Source organism: Lissotriton helveticus, chromosome 5_1 (genome assembly GCF_964261635.1).
Source record: "Lissotriton helveticus chromosome 5_1, aLisHel1.1, whole genome shotgun sequence".
In the NCBI taxonomy this organism is placed as follows: domain Eukaryota; kingdom Metazoa; phylum Chordata; class Amphibia; order Caudata; family Salamandridae; genus Lissotriton; species Lissotriton helveticus.
This window is the reverse complement of record NC_136065.1, coordinates 305,187,149-305,213,603: the sequence shown is the minus strand read 5'-3', so window position 1 is coordinate 305,213,603 and position 26,455 is coordinate 305,187,149. Positions and strand designations below refer to the sequence as shown.

The 26,455-nt window shown below is 48.5% G+C and overlaps 1 protein-coding gene across 1 annotated transcript; it reads left to right on the top strand.

Annotated features, from left to right (window-relative positions):
• The first annotated feature begins 1,168 nt into the window (after positions 1-1,168).
• Positions 1,169-6,874, top strand: LOC144753128 (uncharacterized). The gene is made up of 2 exons (XM_078640907.1): positions 1,169-2,295; positions 5,791-6,874. The coding sequence occupies exons 1-2, from the start codon at positions 1,218-1,220 to the stop codon at positions 6,399-6,401; spliced, it is 1,689 nt and encodes a 562-aa protein (XP_078497033.1). The 5' UTR covers positions 1,169-1,217; the 3' UTR covers positions 6,402-6,874.
• Positions 6,875-26,455: the final 19,581 nt, after the last annotated feature.

Here is a 26,455-nt window from a genome sequence, read left to right as displayed (position 1 = left end):
TATATATTCTCTGGGCTCCTCCTCCCGGCCACCATTTTAGGTTGAATGACCTGGTGGCCGGGAGCTCTTTAGATTAATCAGAAATTTTTTTGAAAGTTGTGGTGCTTTATTTTAGATATGTCTGGAGAGGACTATCGTGTGCTTGAGGCGATCCGCCTTCTCAGTGAGGCTGGACGCCTGGACTTAGTTTTAGGTGACGTGCCTGGAGCGGCGCGTCCTCGGCGGCAGGCCTCGGCGCGTGTTGCGGCGGTGGTCGCGGCGTGTGGTTCGCCGAAGAAGTCACGGAGGGAGGCGGTAAGTGAGAGGGGCCGCCCGCGCTCTAGGAGGGCGGCCCCTGGTGTTGTGGCGCATGCGGAAGGGGAAACTGTTACGTCGCGCGAGGCGGGGCTGGGGGAGGGTGAGGCGTCTTTTCCCCTGGTATCTCTGGGGCTGCCGGTGAGGTCGCTTTCAGTTCCCGCTCTTAGAGGCAAGCGGGGCGGTAAGCGCGGAGGCAGGAAGCGCTCGGCTTCTGCCTCCGTGTCCCATGACGTAGAGCGGTTGAGTGAGGAGACGGCGGTTGGCGCGCATGCGCGTGCTGGAATCCTCGAGCCTCGCGCTGGCGGTGTGGGTGTGTTGCCGGCTGTTGGGCCGGATGGACAAGTTATTGATTTATCGGAGCTGGGGGCTCGGAGGACTGAACAGGTTGTCACTCGCATGGCATGCGCAGGGGCTGGTGGTGTTACTTTTTCGACGCCGGCCCGTGTTTCTGGGGAGGTTTTACAGGCCAGTGATGTTGCCTGTGGTACAGTACAGTCTGCTTTTGTCCCATATAGCCCCTTGTTGTTTTCCCCCCCTGCCTCATCCCGGGGGGAGGTGCTTTCTGTACACAGTGGTTCTGTGGGGGAGGGGGAGTGGGCGCAGGTGGAGAGGAGGGCTGGGCAGGCTTGCTGGGCCTGCAGTCTGGTCGTGTTATGTTGTGTGATCCACAAGATGTTTCTGGGGCTGGTGGGGGGTTCATGGCGCCTTCTGTGGGTGGTGCTGTTAGTTTTCCTTTGCATGAAGGTGGTGATAGGCAAGTGGGTGCTAGATCTTGGGAGGGTCTAGATGTTTTTCCCTCATGGGCAGAAGGGGTCCGTGATGCGGGCAGATCTACACCCATCCATGGGACTGATATGCTGAGTGGTTTTGGGGGCACTTTGAGTTTTCCTGGTTTGCCTGTTGGGGGCAGATCGCTTGGGATGAGGGAGCAGCCCCGCTCTGATATCCAGCAGACAGGGCAGAGTGGACTGGCATCGGGACCTGCGTCTAAGATGGTTCAGGAGTTGTTGAACTGGAGTAGTGGTGGTGAGGACGTGGAGCCTTCCCCTCCTCGGCGGGGGTTGTCGGTTCGATCTACAGGGTCGGTTCCTCAGGAGGCTGGTCCAGTGCAGTTTAAGGATTCTAGTTTGTGTATGGCTAGTGGTGTTGATAGTTTTGGCCGTTCTGGTAGTAGGGGTCCCGGCACATCAGTTCAGCCTTTTTCTTTGCAGGTCAGAGAGCGTCGTGGAGAGGCAGACTTGGTAGGGTGGAGTGCGGCCCAGTTGCACCGAGGAGAAGGGAGGGTGGAGCCTGGCGCGGCATACCCCGTACCGGCGAGGGACCCCGGCGCGGTCAACGTAAGCAGGTCAGGTGCGACCTCGTTGGCCCCAACGTCTTCCTTTCATGATCTCGGCGCGGTCAGCAGAAGCAGGTCGGGCGCGTCCTCGCTGGCCCCAACTTCTCTTTCTACAGGTATCGGCGGGGTTGGCAAAAGCGGACCCGGCGCGTCCTCGCTGGCCCCATTGCTAGGTCCTCTGGATATCGGCGGGGTTGGCAGAAGCAGGACCGGCGCGTCCTCGCTGGCCCCACATGTTTCTTCTCATCAACAAAGGGATTCATCGTTGGTTAAGCTGTACAAATCTGGTCAACGTTTGGGGGAGTACAGACGGGTCCAGTCGGCTCCCCCGCCTACAATGTCAGTACGGGCTGGTAAGGCCCGGGTTGGTTTCAGAAGTCCGGCTAAGGTGTTGGATCCTCCTCGGTTGGAGGAATCTTTGGTTTTAGATTATGATGAGGAGAGCCCTGAAGAGGGCGAGATACATGCTGAGGGTGCAAGGGGGGGGCTTTTTCACGCTTCTGATGATGTTTTACAGGCACCGGTGGTGGTGCGTCCGAGAGCTACAGTTTCCAGACCAATTCGAGAGAGCGGCCCTGTGGTGAGGGTTCCTCGGTCAGGCGTTGATGTTGAACAGATGGCATGGAGAGAGAGGCCGGCCCAACTGCCTTTATTGAATCCAGGTGAGCTTGCTGGGCCGCGGGACAAGCCATTGATGGTTTCTGTTGGAACGGGGGGGGATCCTCCTTCAGAGGGTGTGGATCTTAAGCTCCACAAGGGTCGTTATGTTAAGGATCAAGGAGTGGGTACGAGTGGCGGGGGGGTGGGTTCTAAGGTGGATTCCGGGACTGTTACGGAGCCCATGGAGGTAGGTAAGGACCCCCCACACAGCAAGGAGCTTAAAATAAAGAAATTGCCTTACATGGGCGTCACAAAACCTTTGGGCGCTCATTTAATGCTGTCTACTAAGGAAAGGATTTGGAAAGGGGAGTACGTTGAATTATTGAAGCTTTTACATAGGGAGGTTAGGTCTAAGGAGGGGTCTAAGGAGGAAGAGTATGAGTTGGCCAAGCGCCCAAAGGTTCCTTTGACCATAGAAAACTGGACAGCGGCATTTCTTATATACGCTAGTGTGTATTGTGAGAAATTCCCTGAGCGCTGTGTGGCGCTTTTCAAGTATATGGATGTGATCAGGAAAGCGCAGATTACTGGCAGTGGTTATGCCTGGTCACAGTATGATGAGGAATTCCGGGCTCGGATGGCTTGGGATCCTGAAGCGAAATGGGGGGAGTTGGATAATGACTTGTGGCAACACACTATGGGAGCCTCGGCAGGTGGTAGGACAATTTTCACAGCTAGTGGGTATCCATTACCTTCGCGGCCCTTTCAGGGTAGGCCCACTCGGGGAGGGGTGGGTGCAGCTGCGTCAGTCCAATCTGCCAATGGGACGTGTTGGGATTTTAACAGAGGATATTGCCCAAGAGAGTATTGTAAATTTCGACACGAATGCTCCCAATGTGGTAAACCGCACCCACTGTCCAAGTGTTGGGGGCCTCGGGTTACAGGGGGAAGACAGTGGTCACAACAGACAACCAATGCCCCTGCCCCTGCACAGCAGCCTCAACCTTACAGGGGGGGGAAGAACACTTCTGGAACTGGGCCCAAAGGCTCATACGCCAGTTAATCCTTTTCACTTGGCTGTGGCCCTGAGGGGCTACGGGAATGTCGAGGCTGCTAAGTTATTGTTGGATGGTTTTCAAGAAGGTTTTCGTCTTGGTTACACAGGGCCGCGGTTGCGGCGGTGGTCAAAGTATCTATTGTCGGCCAATGAACATCCAGAGGTGGTGCAAGACAAATTGGACAAGGAAGTGCGGGAGGGGAGGATGGCGGGTCCTTTTGGTGATTGGCCCTTGGAAAATCTTATTGTCTCCCCTATTGGTGTGGTGCCTAAGAAAGAGCCTGGGCAATTTCGTTTGATTCAACATTTGTCATGGCCGGAGGGCTCATCAGTTAACGATTTCATTGATGGTGAGGCTGCTTCAGTGTCTTATTCTTCAGTGGATGTGGCCATGGCCCTGGTTGTGTCTGCCGGCCCTGGTGCGGCGATGGCAAAATGTGACATCAAATCGGCATTCCGTTTATTGCCTGTGCATCCTGGGGATTGGGATCTTTTGGGGATTCAATTCCAGGGGAAGTGGTATGTGGATAAGGCTCTACCAATGGGTTGTTCCATATCCTGTGCGTTATTTGAGACCTTTAGCACATTTCTCCAATGGTTTTTCACCTACACATCAGGACATCAGCTTGTGACTCACTACCTGGATGATTTCTTTTTTGTTGGCGCTCCCAATTCCTCAGCATGCCAGAATGCTTTGCGGACATTCCAAACTCTGATGGAATTTTTAGGTGTGCCATTGGCACCGGAAAAGACAATGGGCCCCTGCGCGACCATGTCTTTTTTGGGGATCGAGATTGATTCTACTGTTATGGAGGCACGTTTACCAGTGGATAAAAAAGAAAAAATGTTGGACCTCTTACACGTTATGTTGAACAAAGCGAAGGTGACAGTGAAGGAAGTTCAGGTGTTGCTGGGCCATCTTAACTTTGCTTGTAGGGTGGTCAGGGCGGGTAGAACTTTTTGCAGGCGTTTGGGTAGAGCTCTGTCTGGTCAGTTTTTACCTCACCATCACGTTCGCCTGTCAGCAGGTGTTAAGGAGGATCTGCGGATGTGGGTAGCCTTTTTACACTCTTTCAATGGCATTCCTCTATACAGAGAAGAGAATTGGATCTGGGACGTTCACATTTTTTCAGATGCGGCAGGCAGTGATGGTTTCGGTCTTTACTGGCAGGGCAGATGGTGCGCTGAACAGTGGCCTGCTGCGTGGAAGAATGGTGGTAGGAGTATTGCCTTCCTTGAGCTTTTCCCTGTAGTGGTGGCATTGACTTTGTGGGGGCAGGAGCTAGCTCACAAAAAAGTGCTGTTTCGAATTGATAATAAGGCTGTGGTGGAAATTATCAATCGGCAGTCGGCCAAGGATGCTCACATCTTGAAGCTCTTGCGAGTCTTTGTGTTGGGGTGCTTGACGTATGACATCAGTTTTAAGGCCTTACACATTCCTGGGGTGGACAATGACATTGCGGATGCTTTGTCTCGTTCACAGTGGGAGAGATTCCATGGGCTAGCCTCGGAGGCGGACAGGACGCCGACCCGCATGCCGGAACATCTGTGGACTGTAGGCGAGACAGGGTTTTGCAGTTGGTGGTAGGTTCGCTTGCAGTTTCCACTAGGGCAGCGTATGAATTGGCCTGGAAGGAGTTTTTGGAATCTGGGGCCGGCTGGCGCGCTCCGGGCTGGAGACGATCTGAAGATGTGGTACAGTTCATTCTTCACTTGATGGACAGGGGTTTGACACGTGTGACGATTACTGGAAAATTGGCTGGTATTGCTTTCATGGGCAAATTGCTGTGGGGCTATTCTCCTTCAGCGGGGGAGGTGGGTAAGCGTATGCTTGAAGGTTGGGCTAGAGAGAGGGGTAGGGAACACATGGTTCGCCAACCTTTGTCTTGGCAGACATTGGCCCGAGTTTTGCAGGTTTTGCCCTCAGTTTGTTTGAATGAGTTTGAGGTTTGCCTGTTTTCCACTCTTATGGTTTGGATGTTTTTCGGTGCTTTCAGGGTTTCGGAGTTACTAGGGTCGAAAGTTGCTTTTGGGGTGGGATGGGGGAATGTTCGATTTTTGGAATCAGGGTTGCACGTCTGGTTGGCTCGGGCAAAAACTGATCAACGCAGCAAGGGGAGGGGCATTTGGCTGGAAGCTTCTTCCCCTCCTGAGACATGTCCTTTGAGGTGGGCCAGGCGTTTGAGGGACTGTTCGGGGGCCGCCTTTGAGGGCCCTGTTTTTCGACATATGGATGGTTCCAGGGTGACTGAGTATCAGCTGGGCATGGTTCTGCGTAAAGCGCTGCGCTTCATGGGCCTGGATGAGACACAGTATGGTACACATTCTTTCAGGATTGGGGCAGCAACAGAAGCTCATAACAGGGGTTGGTCGCAACAGGACATTATGTCTCTAGGGCGTTGGTCTTCCAACTGTTTTAGGCGCTATGTGCGTACTGATCCTGTTTCGGCGCCTGCGGATGATAATTTGTCTTGAGTTTGATGCTGCTTTTCTCTTTCAGGTTCGGTGGCCGGCCCCCGTTCTTCTGTCATGACGATCTGGATAGTGGGACATTCCTTCATTAGGCGGGCGGAAGATCAAGCTATAAGAAGCTATTTTGGTCCCACGCTTGGTTTTAATTCTCGTTTGTTTAATGTTGTATGGAAGGGGAAGGGAGGTATGATCTGGAGGGAGCTTATTCCGGCCTTGAATTCTTGGTTGGTGGGAGGTATTTGTCCTGATGTACTGCTCTTGCACCTTGGTGAGAATGACCTTTGTGGGGTGAAAGGGGTGGTTTTATTGAGAACCATGAAGAAAGATCTTTCCCTTATTCGTCAACAATGGGCGGGCTGCCATGTCTTGTGGACAGAGTTGGTCCCTAGAAGAACCTGGAGGGGTGCGATCAAGCCTAGGGCGGTTGATAAGGCGCGCAGGAAGTTGAATTTGGAGGTTTCCCGTTTTTGTAGAGATCTGGGTTTTGGGCGGGTGTCCCATAAGGAAATCCGTTATGACAATATGGAGTTTTTTCGCAGCGATGGTGTTCATTTGTCTCGTATAGGGATGGATTTATACTTACTGGAATTGCGAGAGGTACTCTCCAGGTGCTTGCAGATTCAAAATTTTTTGGGTTGAGGAGTTCTGGTTCCTGGGTTGGTTAGTTTTGGGGGGCAGAAAGAGAGGAGGGTAATTCCTTCCCCCTCTTTTCTGGGTGGCGGAAATTGGGAGTTATTGGTCAGCAGGGACATGAAGGTTGTTGGGGTTTTTGCTAAAGTTGGGCTATGGCTGGAAAAGTTTAAATAGTTGTTTCGTGGGGTGGTTACAAAGTTTTGGGTAATGTAAATTGTTGGTGGGTATTTTTTGGAATGTGATGTTATGCGGTGGGTTGGGATGATATTTAAATGATTATCAGGTTATGGTATTGTTTGAATTGTAATTATGTTGTGCTGGGTGGGGGCGGGGTTTGTGACGTGTTAAGGGCGGGCCTGACGTTTGGGGTTGTAAGGTAACATCTTATTTAGTGAGGACTAGTTTTGTGAGGCGGTTTGCCAGGTTTGTATTGTTGTAAATATGCACCTGTTTCAATAAAGCGGCCTTTTGCACACTCTCAATTTGGTATGGTGTCTGCTCACCCCCCCTCACCCCTCCCTCCCAAGGGGGGCTTGGGGGGGGGCAGCCGACCGTAGGGAGGTCCCCACCCCCGGGCTGATTGGGAGGGGCTAGTGGGGGGGGGTGTCATCAGAGTCCAGCCTTGGGCTGCATTTGGGCTTGTTTTGGGCTCCCTCGGTTACTACTGAGGGAGCCCAGTTATATATTCTCTGGGCTCCTCCTCCCGGCCACCATTTTAGGTTGAATGACCTGGTGGTCGGGAGCTCTTTAGATTAATCAGAAAATTTTTCCCCCCCTCCCTCCCTATTCTTGTTTAGCTCTTTTTCCTTTTACCAGGGTCTTTTATTTATTTCTTTAAGTTCTTTATTTATTTATTTAGTTTATGCTTCGGTACTTTTGGTCCTTTTTGTTGGAACAGGTGAATATGGGGTAACAAACATTTTGTTCTTTGTCGCTTGGAACAGGTGCCGTGCGGAAATTGGGAGTTATTGGTCAGCAGGGACATGAAGGTTGTTGGGGTTTTTGCTAAAGTTGGGCTATGGCTGGAAAAGTTTAAATAGTTGTTTCGTGGGGTGGTTACAAAGTTTTGGGTAATGTAAATTGTTGGTGGGTATTTTTTGGAATGTGATGTTATGCGGTGGGTTGGGATGATATTTAAATGATTATCAGGTTATGGTATTGTTTGAATTGTAATTATGTTGTGCTGGGTGGGGGCGGGGTTTGTGACGTGTTAAGGGCGGGCCTGACGTTTGGGGTTGTAAGGTAACATCTTATTTAGTGAGGACTAGTTTTGTGAGGCGGTTTGCCAGGTTTGTATTGTTGTAAATATGCACCTGTTTCAATAAAGCGGCCTTTTGCACACTCTCAATTTGGTATGGTGTCTGCTCACCCCCCCTCACCCCTCCCTCCCAAGGTGAACTTCTATCGTGCAGACGAAAGTGAAGTAGCAGTAGCACGACGTCCAAGGACGCGTTCATCGTGTGAAAGGCACAGCGCAGAGAGTGGCCTTGAAACGAGTACAAAGAAAGGGATGGTTTTTGCTTCACACAATGTTCACCAGGCGATGAGGGCAGTACAGCGCGCGGTGTGCATCCTTCACAAAATGACAATAGTCATCACGTGTGTACGTGTCTGTGTGCACATGATGTGAATGCAGTATGTATGCCAGAGGATGGTGGCGCAGCGGTGAGCAATGTGCAGAGAAGGAAAGGTAAAAGAGTGCGCTCAGGTAGGAGCGCGCATGCGCGAAACCTTTCACACCCTCTACAGAGTACAGTTTGAGAAGATACAGCTAGATCTGTAGAACGGGTCTAGAATACAGATGACTCGGCCCACCCGGTCTAGAACACATGGACCCCGCCCACCCGGGTCTGGAACACATATGGACTCGGTCCACCCGGGTATAGAGCACACATGGACCCCGCCCACCCGGGTCTAGAACACACATGGACCCCGCCCACCCGGGTCTAGAACACACATGGACCCCGCCCACCCGGGTCTACAACACACATGGACTCGGCCACCCTGGTCTAGAACACACATGGACCCCACTCACCTGGATCTAGAACACACATGGACTCGGCCCACCCTGGTCTAGAACACACATGGACCCCGCCCACCCGGGTCTACAACACACATGGACTCGGTCCACCCTGGTCTAGAACACACATGGACCCCACCCACCCGGGTCTAGAACACACATGGACTCGGCCCAACCTGGTCTAGAACACACATGGACCCCACCCACCCGGGTCTAGAACACACATGGACTCGGCCCACCCTGGTCTAGAACACACATGGATCCCGCTCACCTGGGTCTAGAACACATATGGACTCGGCCCGCCCTGGTCTAGAACACACATGGACTCGGCCCACCCTGGTCTAGAACACACATGGACCCCACCCACCCGGGTCTAGAACACACATGGACTCGACCCACCCTGGTCTAGAACACACATGGATCCTGCTCACCTGGGTCTAGAACACATATGGACTTGGCCCACCCTGGTCTATAACACACATGGACTCGGCCCACCCTGGTCTAGAACACACATGGACCCCGCCCACCCGGGTCTGGAACACACATGGACCCCGCCCACCTGGGTCTAGAACACACATGGACTCCGCCCACCCAGGTCTGGAACTGGGAGAGGAGAACGCTGCTTGCCTTTAAAAGAATGGTGCACTCCCTCCCTCCAGGTTTCTCTTGAAAAACCGAGAATAAAGGGATGAGTTTCTGGGCAGGTGTCCAACCGAGGGGCGGCTCCTGAACTATGGCGGAGGAGTGCCGACTCACCACCCCCTGCCAGCAGCGTAAAAAAAAAGCATTAAAAAAATGATAATAAACCTGAGTTTATTATGATTTCATTTTGTTTCCTGGCCGAGTCTTGGGGGTGGGGCCAAGGAGATGACAGGCACCAATGGGGAGTGGCTGCACTGCTATCAGTGCGCATGACGGGGTGGCTAACTGTCTTAGGCCGGCCAAACAGTCATGCGCGCTGCAGCTGCTTTCCTTGGTTGGATACACCAAAGTGCAGTCTCCATGAGAACGCAAATCATCTGCGCACAGGCCAATACTGAAGCTGCTCTCATGCGTGAGAGCAGCTTCAGGATTGGGCGCAGGGGAGTCGGGGAGCCTCTGCCTGCAGGGGAGCCACAAGAGAAGCAGAAGATGGTGATACAGCGGGCTGCGGGCGGCGTTTAGGTAAGTTCTTTTCTTCTCTCCTTTTTTAGTTGTTTGTTGTCCCCCCACCTCCCCCATGCCCCTCCTCTCCTCTCACACCAGCCGCTACTGCCGAATACTGAATGTATGTGGTTTTGCACGCATGTGATGTGAATGTGTGTGCCCTTGTGAACGGATGGGAGTGAGTATGGGCACACAAGTGTGCTTGTGAATGGTTAGGTATGAGTATGTATGTGTGTGTGTGTCCTTGTAAATGGAAAGGTGTGAGTGTATGTGCTTGTGGTTGGGGGGGGTGAATCTGCACGTGGGTGCTCACCCCAATAGTCCTCTTAATAACCAGCTGCCACTGAGTTCTGAGTGACATCATAAACAACTTGAGCTTCGCTCTGGTTCTCTATTTGATGTCACTCAGACCCCTTGCTGGAAAATCAAATCACCTTTATTCACTGGTTGTGAGTCTACACGGAATCCGCACAACTCTTAGTACATGAGAAATTCTCATGTCTGACCTACCGGGCGTTGTTGAAGCCTGGTTCGTCTAGTGAATTGGGTAGTTCCAAGCCTGACAGGTACACTAAATAGGTAGATACATGGTCGATGTGAGTATGAATCCATGTCACCAACTGTAAAGTGTAGATAGTCTTCACTGTTTTGGTCCTGAAGAATCGCGCGTAGAATAGACACTGAGCGAGAAACATGTTGACCTTCATTCACCAATTGGGACGCTTAAACCAAGACATAAAGCTTAGGGGAGCGCCCTATAGTTTGCTTTTATTTAGGGTAGGAGACCTAAAGAATAACGTTTGATCTCACGGGTACTCCAAGCCCTATTTTAAATCACTTATTCATCATACACATCTACACATTTCTGGCCCCTAACCCCCACTTCACCAAACGGCGATTGGAAAAAGGTCTCTGCGAAAGCGCCCCTACTATAGGGAACCCGTTGGGTATTGAATCGCCGAGCCGAGGAGCAGCCCAGATGATGAAGCATGTCACCTGAAAGGGTGTGTGAGGGCATTAAAATCCAATATATGGACTCCCAACTTAGAACCCTCAAGGTCAAGTTGGTAGTGTTTCCCTGACTCTGATATCTAATCATTGAGGAACAGCATAACCTTTATTTCTGATTCTAGACTTCGATATATACGCAGAAGTGCTATATGAATGATATAGTAAACTGCAAATGCCCCACACCTCCTTCGAGTTAGAACTTGATTGCTCAACCACAGCTACCACTAGAGAGTCAAGGAGACTAAGACAAACTTGGCTAACCATTGATATATACCATGGTTGACCCCTTCTTTGTTCCTGTGTATCTGAGGCCAGGCATAGAAGGGCCATATGAATGCCATTATACTAAAAAAAAACCTGCACAACTCCTCCAAGTTAGAACTTAGAAACTTAGAAGTTAGAAAGAAAGGGATGGTTTTTGCTTCACACAATGTTCACCAGGCGATGAGGGCAGTACAGCGCGCGGTGTGCATCCTTCACAAAATGACAATAGTCATCACGTGTGTACGTGTCTGTGTGCACATGATGTGAATGCAGTATGTATGCCAGAGGATGGTGGCGCAGCGGTGAGCAATGTGCAGAGAAGGAAAGGTAAAAGAGTGCGCTCAGGTAGGAGCGCGCATGCGCGAAACCTTTCACACCCTCTACAGAGTACAGTTTGAGAAGATACAGCTAGATCTGTAGAACGGGTCTAGAATACAGATGACTCGGCCCACCCGGTCTAGAACACATGGACCCCGCCCACCCGGGTCTGGAACACATATGGACTCGGTCCACCCGGGTATAGAGCACACATGGACCCCGCCCACCCGGGTCTAGAACACACATGGACCCCGCCCACCCGGGTCTAGAACACACATGGACCCCGCCCACCCGGGTCTACAACACACATGGACTCGGCCACCCTGGTCTAGAACACACATGGACCCCACTCACCTGGATCTAGAACACACATGGACTCGGCCCACCCTGGTCTAGAACACACATGGACCCCGCCCACCCGGGTCTACAACACACATGGACTCGGTCCACCCTGGTCTAGAACACACATGGACCCCACCCACCCGGGTCTAGAACACACATGGACTCGGCCCAACCTGGTCTAGAACACACATGGACCCCACCCACCCGGGTCTAGAACACACATGGACTCGGCCCACCCTGGTCTAGAACACACATGGATCCCGCTCACCTGGGTCTAGAACACATATGGACTCGGCCCACCCTGGTCTAGAACACACATGGACTCGGCCCACCCTGGTCTAGAACACACATGGACCCCACCCACCCGGGTCTAGAACACACATGGACTCGACCCACCCTGGTCTAGAACACACATGGATCCTGCTCACCTGGGTCTAGAACACATATGGACTTGGCCCACCCTGGTCTATAACACACATGGACTCGGCCCACCCTGGTCTAGAACACACATGGACCCCGCCCACCCGGGTCTGGAACACACATGGACCCCGCCCACCTGGGTCTAGAACACACATGGACTCCGCCCACCCAGGTCTGGAACTGGGAGAGGAGAACGCTGCTTGCCTTTAAAAGAATGGTGCACTCCCTCCCTCCAGGTTTCTCTTGAAAAACCGAGAATAAAGGGATGAGTTTCTGGGCAGGTGTCCAACCGAGGGGCGGCTCCTGAACTATGGCGGAGGAGTGCCGACTCACCACCCCCTGCCAGCAGCGTAAAAAAAAAGCATTAAAAAAATGATAATAAACCTGAGTTTATTATGATTTCATTTTGTTTCCTGGCCGAGTCTTGGGGGTGGGGCCAAGGAGATGACAGGCACCAATGGGGAGTGGCTGCACTGCTATCAGTGCGCATGACGGGGTGGCTAACTGTCTTAGGCCGGCCAAACAGTCATGCGCGCTGCAGCTGCTTTCCTTGGTTGGATACACCAAAGTGCAGTCTCCATGAGAACGCAAATCATCTGCGCACAGGCCAATACTGAAGCTGCTCTCATGCGTGAGAGCAGCTTCAGGATTGGGCGCAGGGGAGTCGGGGAGCCTCTGCCTGCAGGGGAGCCACAAGAGAAGCAGAAGATGGTGATACAGCGGGCTGCGGGCGGCGTTTAGGTAAGTTCTTTTCTTCTCTCCTTTTTTAGTTGTTTGTTGTCCCCCCACCTCCCCCATGCCCCTCCTCTCCTCTCACACCAGCCGCTACTGCCGAATACTGAATGTATGTGGTTTTGCACGCATGTGATGTGAATGTGTGTGCCCTTGTGAACGGATGGGAGTGAGTATGGGCACACAAGTGTGCTTGTGAATGGTTAGGTATGAGTATGTATGTGTGTGTGTGTCCTTGTAAATGGAAAGGTGTGAGTGTATGTGCTTGTGGTTGGGGGGGGTGAATCTGCACGTGGGTGCTCACCCCAATAGTCCTCTTATTAACCAGCTGCCACTGAGTTCTGAGTGACATCATAAACAACTTGAGCTTCGCTCTGGTTCTCTATTTGATGTCACTCAGACCCCTTGCTGGAAAATCAAATCACCTTTATTCACTGGTTGTGAGTCTACACGGAATCCGCACAACTCTTAGTACATGAGAAATTCTCATGTCTGACCTACCGGGCGTTGTTGAAGCCTGGTTCGTCTAGTGAATTGGGTAGTTCCAAGCCTGACAGGTACACTAAATAGGTAGATACATGGTCGATGTGAGTATGAATCCATGTCACCAACTGTAAAGTGTAGATAGTCTTCACTGTTTTGGTCCTGAAGAATCGCGCGTAGAATAGACACTGAGCGAGAAACATGTTGACCTTCATTCACCAATTGGGACGCTTAAACCAAGACATAAAGCTTAGGGGAGCGCCCTATAGTTTGCTTTTATTTAGGGTAGGAGACCTAAAGAATAACGTTTGATCTCACGGGTACTCCAAGCCCTATTTTAAATCACTTATTCATCATACACATCTACACATTTCTGGCCCCTAACCCCCACTTCACCAAACGGCGATTGGAAAAAGGTCTCTGCGAAAGCGCCCCTACTATAGGGAACCCGTTGGGTATTGAATCGCCGAGCCGAGGAGCAGCCCAGATGATGAAGCATGTCACCTGAAAGGGTGTGTGAGGGCATTAAAATCCAATATATGGACTCCCAACTTAGAACCCTCAAGGTCAAGTTGGTAGTGTTTCCCTGACTCTGATATCTAATCATTGAGGAACAGCATAACCTTTATTTCTGATTCTAGACTTCGATATATACGCAGAAGTGCTATATGAATGATATAGTAAACTGCAAATGCCCCACACCTCCTTCGAGTTAGAACTTGATTGCTCAACCACAGCTACCACTAGAGAGTCAAGGAGACTAAGACAAACTTGGCTAACCATTGATATATACCATGGTTGACCCCTTCTTTGTTCCTGTGTATCTGAGGCCAGGCATAGAAGGGCCATATGAATGCCATTATACTAAAAAAAACCTGCACAACTCCTCCAAGTTAGAACTTGAACGCTCAAACATAGCTACCACTGGAGACTAAAAGCAACATGGCTAACCATTGCAACCAACAGTATTCAGGCTGACACAGCATCCCACTGCCAGCCTGCCCCAGAGCCTATGGAAAAGGACAAAGGGTTGAAAGCAGGATTAGATGCAGGAGTCATCGCATTCTTGCTGTTACCTTTTGGCAACCTCAGCTCACTGAGTGGATTCTTCACATTGCCTGAAGGCCTCATTGACTCATCTCAGGTATAAGCTGCTTACACACAGTTATCCAGCACTCACCTTCTGCTCAACCTTAGTACTGTCCACCAAACCTACCATAACCTCCAGTCCCCTGCTAACAGTTACAGCACACACTGCCTGGTCAATTCTGTGCAGTTCCCCCTCATCTCATCGGCGACTGATGTTCGCTCATGCCTGGGGGAGCCATGTTTCCTCCTCCTCAGTAGGAGCTGGGTACAAAAGCAAATTTGGTTGAGGAAGAAAGTTGGGCTAAGGTTCCAGCTCCCTTAGATAAGTTGTATGAGTGAAATGTCAGAGCCCTGTGGCCCCTCTCACTGCTTAACTGTTGCTCAAAAACAACTACAGTGGCCCCACGCCGGGTGCACGACCGTGTTATTGACACATACAGGAGCCAAAACATGACGCTCTACTCTGAGAAAGGAGAACCTATGGGGACCAGGGCCACAGTTTCATCATCATCATCATCATTAAATGATTTACGAAGCCCAACATCCAGTCTCACAGAGTCTTTTGCTGGTGATAGAGCAGGCTTTGGTAACAGCTGCCACTTGTTCACTAAGAGAAACCTCTGGGTCTAGGAGGACTTCTACATCTCTTGCTGCATCTACCAGTTTAAGGTCCAGCCCCCCAGACGCCAGCCATAAAGTACAGTCCCACCTGCCGTTCACATTGTTGGCAAGTAAAATCTCAGGTTCTATTGCATGCAATTAAAAGAAATAGCTCCCTCCAAAGATGTGACTTCTCAAGTGCTAATGAAAGAGCTTTAGGGGACTCTATACAGCGTTCATGCGAATAAAATTGAATCGATATATCGTCCGTATGCATATATATGTTAATATTATAATCATGTAGCAGACAAACCAGCGGTCATAAACAGAGACTGAGAAGCAGGGGAGATCTGGGTGCTGCTTGTGGAACATCACATCGGGCCGGTGTGTTGTAAATTATCCAGGGTGCATGGCCTGGGTCCTGCTAGTTAGAAAAGATTCAACCCACTGCGGCTCAGTCCCACCGTCTGCACAGTTTGCCAAGCCTTGGATGAGAACTCAATGACTGATGGTGTCAAACGCAGCAGAAAGATCTAACAGGATCAGTGCACCAACAAGGCAACCATCAAAAACCATTCAACGACCATCAACCACTGAGGTTACGACAGAATGATTCCCCGTACCCTGGTCTAAATCCTTCTTGTGAACCATCCAGCAGACCATTGGCTTCACCAGAGCTTTGCAGTTCTGATGTTATAATTTAAGGATTTAAGGCATGAGAAGAATCAGCCAGAGTGCATCATCCGCTTTAAGTTATGTTTTTCATCATTGGGTGATGCTTGCAGTCTTAAATTGATTAAGGAGACTTACAGTATATACACGTGAAAAGGCTTCATTATCTGAATTAAGGATGATGCAAATGTATGCTTTATAGATTTCATGATCGTGGCTGGACAGTTGTCGAGCAGACAGACTGAATATTTACTTTGGGCAGTAGATTCGTTACGTTTATATATTGCCAGGACTTTTAATGCGGCGAACTCCACCCCACTAAGACCCTCATTAAAAGTGGGCCAGTAATTGGTGTGATATTTATTACACCTGAAAAAAATCCGACTTCACTGAACTAGAACTTATCGAGGGGGGGTAAATATCACCCAATTATTAGTTATAGGACAATATCCTGCGTATTTTGGTGCATCAAGCTCTCCACGTCTGGTAAATACCAGGCATTTTTACAATCAATAATTCCGGTATGTGTCGTAACAGGAGCTACCGCACATATCTCAATTAACTGGACCGGTCCAATGAGGGCCTTAGTTTCATGTGACTCAAGGCATTACAAGCACTGGGAGAAATGGGTCTCCCCAAACTCTGCTCTACAATAACTCTCTGTCCCTGGAGACGTCTGTCCTGCCCACCCAATGTAGGCTGGTGCATGCCAGCCTTTCAGGTCTCTCTCAGTCGCCGGAGGTCAGTGGTAGATGACTTAGGGTGACCAGACGTCCCGGATTTGCCCGGACAGTCCCAGTTTTTCACCAGCTTCCCCAGCAGATTTGGGCAATTTTGGCTCATGTCCCGGTCTTTAGAGGGAATTGACTGAAAACAGTGAGAGGCACTTTTTTGGGTGTTCTAAAGTTTTGCTAGTTAGCAGCTGTTATACTTAAGCAATTTAATTAATTGGTATGATTTTGGTTGTAGAAATTACATTTTATTTACTTTCTTAATGCATCTTCTGTGATCCTATGTTGATGAGAGCTGTCATTCTGCGCCATTCCGTGGATGAAAAATTGTAGTCCTTCTTCTATTTTTCCCAAATGTCCCGGTTTTTGGTTTTCAAGATCTGGTCACCTTAAGATGACCCCTTCCATACTGGCAGCGGATCAGAGAATCCACTGTACATGTCTCACTCTAACTCACAAAGTCTGAACACTTCGCGCTCCTCTCTGACGTCTGCCACTATGCTCAGGCCAGGGCCGGACAGGCCATTCTGCTTTTGCATGCCCCAGGGGGGCTGCAGGCTGGGGGGGGGGCTGCTTTCAGAGCAGGACGTGCAGCTATGATCTAATCTTACAACCTTAATGGGCGCAGCCCCCTGCGGTGTGGGTCCAAGTTTGCCAGGGCTGATTTTGGTTTCTATACGCCCTGCTCATGCCCCGTTGACTCCTTTTATTCGTAGAATGAGAGGTCTGTGTCTGAAGACACACTTCAGATTCCTTGGTCCCGAACTCTGCAGCAAGTTGCTGTTGCAGGTAGAAGTGATTAACTCACACCTGTTTTTAAGAGTGATAAAAATCGTTTTTCTTTTGTTGGTACTTCTGGGCCCGGTGCCAATCTCTCACTCCTCTGATTTTGTTCTCCAGTGCCAAGAAGCCATTGATACTCGTCACGCTTTACAAGAAATCAAAGTGCATGAAACTGTCACACTCTAGCCAAAATAAACACACTACTGCATCGAAACTGAATATATGGGGTTTAACATGTCAAACCTGGTATCTGGTGTTTTCTCCGGGGACAAAAATAATTGTCATATATGCTTTTGGGACCTAACATGTTAAGTTCGTTCCTGTTTGTTTAGGTTTAGCAATCGACATTCACTTGCCAAATCATGTTGGAGATGAAAGAAAACGGACAACCAGTGCCACCGGGAGAATCGCTGGCTTTGCCGCGGATTGAGCAGTCAGGGCCAAATGTAGTTTAGCTTGTTCACCAGATCATTCCTAGGGCATCGGATGCTTTCAGAGCTTCGTTAGAAAGAGGTATATCCTTAACAGAAATCATTAGTCAGGCAGTCCCAACAAATCCCTTATTTTTCCACCCACCACATTGCAATGATTTATGGGACTCCCAGTGCCTCCAGAGGCATGCTGACACCTAAAAAACTTTTGAGAGCAGCTGAATAGATGAAAATAGGGTAAAGTGTTACCAAATGTAACAATATAGGACCCCAAAGAGCATGGAGAATACTTTAAAGCAGCAAGCCAAAAACAGTCAAATTGTCAAGATCATATGGAGGAAATACATGTTTTATTTTTATTGTGTGCCCATGTGTGTGCATGGCTGCTAAGTGGCCCTTGCACATGCAAAAAGAACAATTGATGGACAGAATGCAGAACAATGTCATACATTCACCCCAGTACAGAGATCTGGGCCTAAATCCTTTGCTTTCTTGCTCACCATGCCTTTCCAGTTGGGACCCAGACATATGCAAATCAGCCTTGACCCTTCACCCAATGGGAACAGTCCAGCCCGAACTGCCAGGCCAGGTCCTCCCTGGACTGGAAACAAGCATCCTAGGATGGCTTTCCTCCACGTCTGTCCTTTTACCCATAGAACATTACGTTCTACCAGCTACAGTTTGGCCAAGGGCTGCTGGCTGGAAATCTAAGACTGGAGAAAGGTTTCTCAGATGTATGTAGTGATATCTGCGTTGTCGCAGCTCGTTGGAAAAAAAGCTCTGACATGGAACTTGTTGCCATTAAGCAGATGAAGGCGTGGGCCTTTAGGTTGCATATGTGGGGCCCTTTGGGGCCGCTGCATGACCAGGTGTCGAAGCGCGGATTCCCCATGCTGTCTCCCAATGGTCAAGGTACAAACAGTAGGTAGGTAGGTCACAGAACAATCAAGACCTCTCCCTCAGGAGCTTTCTTCCTTTGCCTCGCCATCTTGAGGCGGATATCTAAAAACTGCACAAATATCTAGGGACCCGCCTCTTTCAGTAAGCTTGTGGACTGGATTGACCATGCAAGGTCAGCTTGTTTATCCACTCCCTCCTACCTACTCAACTAGCAATTCGAAGCATCCAATTTTCCAAAGGCAATAAATTAAATAAAAAGCAACATCAAATCAGAGTATGTGGATGTCTGTACTAAACATATTAAATATGGTAACTCCCCACACACCTGTGCCTCTCTAAACAAGTCAATCACAGGAATTAGGAAAAAGACCACCTTTGTTGTCCAGCATCAGTGGCTTATCCAGTCCTCATACTTTTGTCTTTTGCTCCATTACACGTAATCGTATAATGGGGCAAAGAGTGCAAGTCCTGATATGCAAAGAAAACATGCAGGGCTATCTGAGTAAACGATGATAATAGGCAGTTTGCAGCTTCTCCAACAGCACTGTGTGCCCACCATTGCACCCAGTTCTGTGCACCATGATGAATTCAGTTCAGTTTGAAAAACTTTATTCGATTCTTCCGAATCATAAAAGTACATGGTTACAATAATAAAACAATGCATACAATTATTCCATATTATATTTTGCAAAAGCTAAGTATGACGAAACAGCATATGAGGTTTCAGAGCAGGGTTTTCTGTGAACTACCAATTTCTTTATATCATTCCAAAGGTATCAGAATAAATTAATTGAAATTACTTAAGGACCTATTTCCCAGTTTCCCTATCACAATTCATATCGTTTCCTGCTACGCAAAGCAGTTAAATCTAACACAGCACAACAAATGACGGCATTGGGCAAAGATCGTAAATGATTAAAACCATCCTGGTATGAACAAGGGGCAATTTCCCTCAGGATGGGCCTATTAAAACATGCCCTTATATCTTTATATAAATTGCAAAACAGCATAAGGTGCATTGTGCTTTGTTTGGCTAAATTATTACATAGACAGGGAGTCAGTCTCTCACACCAACTCGCCTGGATAGGAAATGCCACAAGAAAGTGCAATGTGCAGAGACGAAACCTCGTCAGAAGGAAGCGGGAATGTGTATTGGTGCTAAAAGATAGATAAAATTGTTGAAGATTTGGCGACCCATAGAATGTGGTCTCATCATCCAGGTTAGATGTAACTAACTCATTAGAATAGGCATTTTTAATCATCGATTTTATATTAGATTATGTGACATCAGGATTTTCAAATTAATTACCTAGGCCAATCTTACTTTAAGCATTTTTAACATAGCAGAGCCAGGGAATAAACAATACATTTTCTAAACTTAAACAATCTCTTATAATCGCTCTGGTAAATGATAATTCTTCCGATGACCACACTTTCCCCCATAGAATCAGGGGTGCAATTTTGAATCTATCTTCTGCAAAATCCAATGTTAGCTCTAAATGACAACGTTTTGTAGAAGACCTAATGGGAAACATCAGCAATCTTTTTATGAATTTGTTTTCCAAAATTTGCAATGGACTGGTTTTTGACTTCCCCATACACCTGCCCCATAGGTTGTAACTGACCGACATTTTGATTTATATAGGGTGAAAATTTCCGCCACTGGCTTATGTCCCAATTTGCACGCAAAACGAAACAAGCCCTCTATGATTCTACTGGACTGTTGTTAAAAAGATTCACCATATATGTGAAAGAAGGGACCTTTTCAATGGTTCTACCGTTTACCACAAATTTCCTTGTTTCTGTATTTTTCGGGCCACAGACCATGATAAAAGACTTATTAAAATTGACCTTAAGATCCAAATCTGTCATAAAATCAGGAAAAGCGATCAGGGATTTTTGGAGACTATTGGCTGTCAGGGTCATCAATACGGTGTTGTCCGCGTATGATAGCAGTGGAACCGGGTTTCCTCCTATAGACGGTTAGTCCAAGTGCTGCTCTATTAGGAATTTCTCCACCACATTTGTATATAAAAGGAATAAAAAGGGGGCCAAAATGCATCCCCGTCGTACGCCCTCTGTAGATGCGATGGACCTAGATTTTTCTCCTCCTGGACCATAGCGTAGAGAAACATGATTTATTGTGCCTCAACTGTTCAGCAGCAAGTGCTACCTTGGTGCACAATTCTTAGTGCTTCCCTAGTGCACAATACTCAGTGTGCCCCTAATGCACAATACCGAGTGCTCCCCTAATGCACAATACTCAGTGCTCCCCTAATGCACAATACTCAGTGCGCCCCTAATGCACAACACTAGGTGCATTCATGAGCTGCGTCGAGGGCTCCTGTGTTGGACATATTTCAGTGCTCTCCTGATCAGCACCACCAACACACTCTAGGCTCCCCTGCCGGACACCACGATGAGGCCCCGTGAAGCACGCCATCTTGTTCTTCAGCGCTGCTGCATGTCGATATGTGCCTCTTGCTCCACAGGGATAGAATGATTGCTGCTCTGTGTGCATTGACGTTTGTAAGTTTGTTGTCTATTTGCCTTATTGCTTCTGTGCATGTTGGACTTTGTGAAGTAGGTGTCTGCAGGTGTGTTGGTCTTTGTGCTCGCTCTTTCTATTTTTGTGTGTCCAAATGTTTTATGCCTTTGTTCATGCACTTAAAAACAAACCTTTTGGTCTAGTCAATGCTTGTTGTTCCTGGTTTCCTGGCAGAACTCCAGGAAAGGGATAGACTACTTCAGAGGAAGCAAGGGGTTTGTTAGTGTAAGATGCCAGTGGCTTCCACACACGCAATGATCGAACCAAATGTGAGTTGTGAAAGTGGGAGGATATTGTCCGGCAGTGACATCATTACTTCAAGTCTTGAGTATCTATGGCACACACAGAAAATTCTCATCGCTGATCATCTTTATTTGATGTACTTTTCACTTTTCGATCAGCGAAAAACACATGAAAAATAGGTTCTTTTTTGTGTGTAAAGGACAAAATTGCTCAATTGGCCAAGAGGATGAGGATTGGAGGCAGCCAGTACTGTCGACACCGGACTCTCAACGAGAGTTCTGTGCAAAGCACAGAAAACTGCAGAACACCGCCGGGCAATAAATGCAGAACACTGCCGGGCAATACCGGCAGAACACTGCCAGGCAATAACTGCAGAACACTGGTGGGCAATAACTGCAGAACACTGACGGGCAATAACTGCAGAACACTGGTGGGCAATAACTGCAGAACACTGGTGGGCAATAACTGCAGAACACCGCCGGGCAATAACTGCAGAACACTGACGGGCAATAACTGCAGAACACTGGTGGGCAATAACTGCAGAACACTGGTGGGCAATAACTGCAGAACACTGGTGGGCAATAACTGCAGAACACTGGCGGGCAATAACTGCAGAACACTGGCGGGCAATAACTGCAGAACACTGGCGGGCAATACCTGCAGAACACTGGCGGGCAATACCTGCAGAACACTGGTGGGCAATAACTGCAGAACACTGGCGGGCAATAACTGCAGAACACTGGCGATCAATACCTGCAGAACACTGGCGGGCAATACCTGCAGAACACTGGCGGGCAATAACTGCAGAACACTGCCGGGCAATAACTGCAGAACACTGGCGGGCAATAACTGCAGAACACTGGCGATCAATACCTGCAGAACACTGGCGGGCAATACCTGCAGAACACTGGCGGGCAATACCTGCAGGTCACTGGCGGGCAATACCTGCAGGTCACTGGCGGGCAATACCTGCAGAACACTGGCGGGCAATACCTGCAGAACACTGGCGGGCAATACCTGCAGAACACTGCCAGGCAATAACTGCAGAACACTGCCGGGCAATAACTGAAGAACACTGCCGGGCAAAAACTGCAGAACACAGCCGGGGCAAAAACTGCAGAACACAGCCGGGGCAAAGACTGCAGAACACAGCCGGGGCAAAGACTGCAGAACACAGCCGGGGCAAAGACTGCAGAACACAGCCAGGACAAAGACTGCAGAACATCGCCAGGCAAAAACTGCAGAACACTGCCGGGCAATAACTGCAGAACACTGCCAGGCAATAACTGCAGAACCCAATCCCGGTTGCGGCCAGTGGTTCCCGTTCATCAGACTCCCAGCTACGGACTCGGTTAATCACTTTAATAGAGATATAGTCCCCGTCACGATCGTCATCAGAATTCAGGGCGTGGATGGTTAAAAACGTATCCTGATATATCGCCGAAGAAATATAGAAAAGCCATCAACACCCCGGATGTAGCTATTCCGATCGACATTCTGCAAGCAAGCGTGCATTTTAAGGATCATTTTGAGGCTTTAATTCTGACTACAACACATCAGTTTTTAAAGCTACTACAGAGGTCTACCAGCCCTTATCTAGCCCCGCTGACAACGCCTGCTTCTGACTTTTGAGGTCTGAATTTTTCTTCTAGCCGTACAGAGCAACCGCAAACAAACCGACTATAATCTTCACAGTATTATGTCAAACGAGGATCCGTCGTAATACATTGTTGAAAGTAAAGATATAGTGGCCAGCTATTATATATCTATTGAAGACAAATTTTACTTTACAATTTATCACAAAGTTTGGCCCATCGATTGTCCTCATCTCCCGTTTTTTTGATTGTTTATTTTGTCCTGTTGCAAATGACGGACTCCTGAAGAAGGCAATAGCCGAAACGTGCGTTGAGTTTTCATCCACCGCTTTGCTAACTTCATCAGCCCACACCTACAACTAAGTCATTTGGGTTTTCTACCTCTCTTCTCTGTTATATAATTTTGTGTTGTAAAACTATATGTTCTTTATTGATTTATTCACTGAATTGTAATTTTAACCGTAAAACTTTACCAAAAAAAAGAAGAAAAAAAAGATAAATAAATTTAAAACAGTAATTTGATATATAAATCATGTTTGGTCTCGTTTAATCATGTTCATATGTCACTACGAATGTCAATTTAGTTGAATCCCCTAGGTTTTGGCATTTGGTCCATTGTTTTTCACTACTGTTCTTTTTCAAAATAATTGTTGTTAGTCCCTACTGGTAGTGAATACATCGTTAGTAGGGGTCTCCTTATATTCCAAAATGTGGGAAATACCTGCAGAACACTGGCGGGCAGTACCTGCAGGTCACTGGTGGGCAATACCTGCAGAACACTGCCAGGCAATAACTGAAGAACACTGCCGGGCAAAAACTGCAGAACACAGCCGGGGCAAAGACTGCAGAACACAGCCGGGGCAAAGACTGCAGAACACAGCCGGGGCAAAGACTGCAGAACACAGCCGGGGCAAAGACTGCAGAACACAGCCGGGGCAAAGACTGCAGAACACTGCCGGGCAAAAACTGCAGAACACAGCCGGGGCAAAGACTGCAGAACACAGCCGGGGCAAAGACTGCAGAACACAGCCGGGGCAAAGACTGCAGAACACAGCCGGGGCAAAGACTGCAGAACATCGCCAGGCAAAAACTGCAGAACACTGCCGGGCAAAAACTGCAGAACACTGCCCGGCAATAACTGCAGAGCACTGCCAGGCAATAACTGCAGAGCACTGCCAGGCAAAAACTGCAGAACACTGCCAGGCAAGAACTGCAGAGCACTGCCAGGCAATAACTGCAGAGCACTGCCAGGCAATAACTGCAGAACACTGCCGGGTAATAACTGCAGAATACTGCTGGGCAAAAACTGCAGAACTCCGCAGGGCAAAAACTGCAGAACACTTCCAGGCAAAAACTGCAGAACAGTGCCAGGCAAAAACTGCAGAACACTGCCAGGCAAAAACTGCAGAACACTGCCAGGCAAAAACTGCAGAACACTGCCAGGCAAAAACTGCAGAACACTGTAGGGCAAAACCTACAGAGCAAAGCAGGACAAAAACTGCCGGGAAAAAACTGCAAAACCCTGCCGGGCAAATACTGCAGAACACTGCTGGGCAAAAACTGCGGAACACTGCTGGGCAAAAACTGCGGAACACTGCTGGGCAAAAACTGCGGAACACTGCCGGGCAAAAACTGCAAAACCCTGCGGGCAAAAACTGCAGAACACTGCCAGGCAAAAACTGCAGAGCACAGCTGGGCAAAAACTGCAGAGCACAGCTGGGCAAAAACTGCAGTGCACTGCCGGGCAAAAACTGAAAAACCCTGCCGGGCAAAAACTTCAGAACACTGCAGGGCAAAAACTGCAGAGCACAGCGGGCAAAAACTGCGGAACACTGCCGGGCAATAACTGCAGAACCTAACAAACAAGTTTGTGGCAGGAGGATCCTAGGGAAATTTAAAGACCTGCAGAGGATTGTATCCTCAATAATTGTAGACAAAAACAATGTGAAATCCTTGGGTCTATACTGAGTTCAGGTGAAAAAAAAATGTTGTGTGTGGCGAGCCACTACTATATAAGTACTGAGATAAATCAACACAGAACCATTGGCTATAGTGCACAGACCTAGCTTTGGGCAATTCCCTTTATAGGACGAAATCCCTCACTCACCAAAGGTGACAGGCTTCATCATATGGGATTCTCCTCTCAAAGGAAACGCCTAGTTCATTTGAGGGCTACAACCCCCTCTCTGTGAGGGAGGAGCTCAGGGATGTTTTTAGGTGCCTACTATGATAGGATATTCTAAATCCACATATGGAGAGAATTAGTGTGAGTGAGGGCACAGCGCAAAGAAAATCTAATGTAAGGAAAGTGAAACTAAAACTGGCTAGTGAGTGTAACAAGTATTATTTATTCCTGTACACCCACTGTCAGGATTAAAAACAGTGCACCAGCGGTATGTATTTAAACCGCATAAGTGTGGTGGAAAGAGATGGTCAAACCATAGCCAGAGGAGAATCCCATATGATGAAGCATGTCACCTTTGGTGAGCGAGGGATTTCGTCCTGTAAAGGGAGTTGCCCACTGCTAGGTCTGTGCGCTATAGCCAGTGGTTCTGTGTTGATTTATCTCAGTAATTATATAGTAGTGGCTCGCCACACACAAAAAACTTTTTTCACCTGAACTCAGTTTAGACCCAAGGATTTCACATTGTTTTTGTTAATAACTGCAGAACACCACTGGGCAATAACTGCAGAACACTGCTGAGCAATAACTGCAGAACACTGGCAGGCAATAACTGCAGAATACTGGCAGGCAATAACTGCAGAACACTGGCGGGCAATACCTGCAGAACACTGGCAGGCAATACCTGCAGAACACTGGCAGGCAATACCTGCAGAACACTGCCGGGCAATAAATGCAGAACACTGGCATGCAAAAATTGCAAACACTGCAGAGCAGTGGATCAACAAAGGCCCGCCAAGGAAATTAGGGGAACACTGATCTTCACGTTTACACAAAAATATCAGGCATAATTCACAAACAATGTAATCTAAATATGAACATATTTTTACACTTGTTTCAATTCACAAACATTCCTGGTAGTATGCATGCAAAGCTATAAAAGTTATGTTTCCAGCCATCTGACTGGGAATGTCATCTGACATCGTCCCCAGGCTCTCATTTGCATACTTGTGCACAGTATACCATTGCATTCTGAGAAAACGCAGCCTGATATGCAAATACAGAATTTCGTACTTCCTCTTATACCTCCTATACCCTCCTGCCTTGGTGGTGATCCATCCCCCCTCCCATCCTGAAAAGGTAGATAATTTAGCCCTTTGCTAGAGAACATTTCTGACCATTTCCAGGGTAGGAAAAGGCCAGGGCCGGATCGAGTGTTTGATTGGCCACAAACGTACGTACATTCACAAGCTTCCGCGACAAGTGAGGCCTTGATCCGTCCACCCACCACCTCTTGTGTGGGGATTAATATTGTGTAATTGCTGGCACTCTTATGGAGAATTATGCTGATGAAAACCATTTATCCCGGTCAGGAACCATTCTTTGAGTTTGTAAAAGGACACAGTAAATACATCCTTTGAACTTAAATGTGCGCTTACAGCGGAAACTACTTTTTGAATCTGGTCCTTTTTATTAAAAAATGCATGGAGAGATACAGCTGAACTGAGTCAATACGTTAAGACTCCCTAAAGGCTCTTAAGAAAATAGTGATGCTGCCGCCTTGAAAATCCCATTTTGCCCCGTGTAGGTACTACCTACATAGGGCTACT

Excerpts from the sequence above, each read along its gene's own strand:
- LOC144753128 (XM_078640907.1), top strand. The coding sequence starts at position 1,218 with ATGAGGGAGCAGCCCCGCTCTGATATCCAGCAGACAGGGCAGAGTGGA. Across the intron at positions 2,296-5,790 it reads ACTGCCTTTATTGAATCCAG|GTTCGGTGGCCGGCCCCCGT; the intron begins GTGAGCTTGCTG and ends TTTCTCTTTCAG.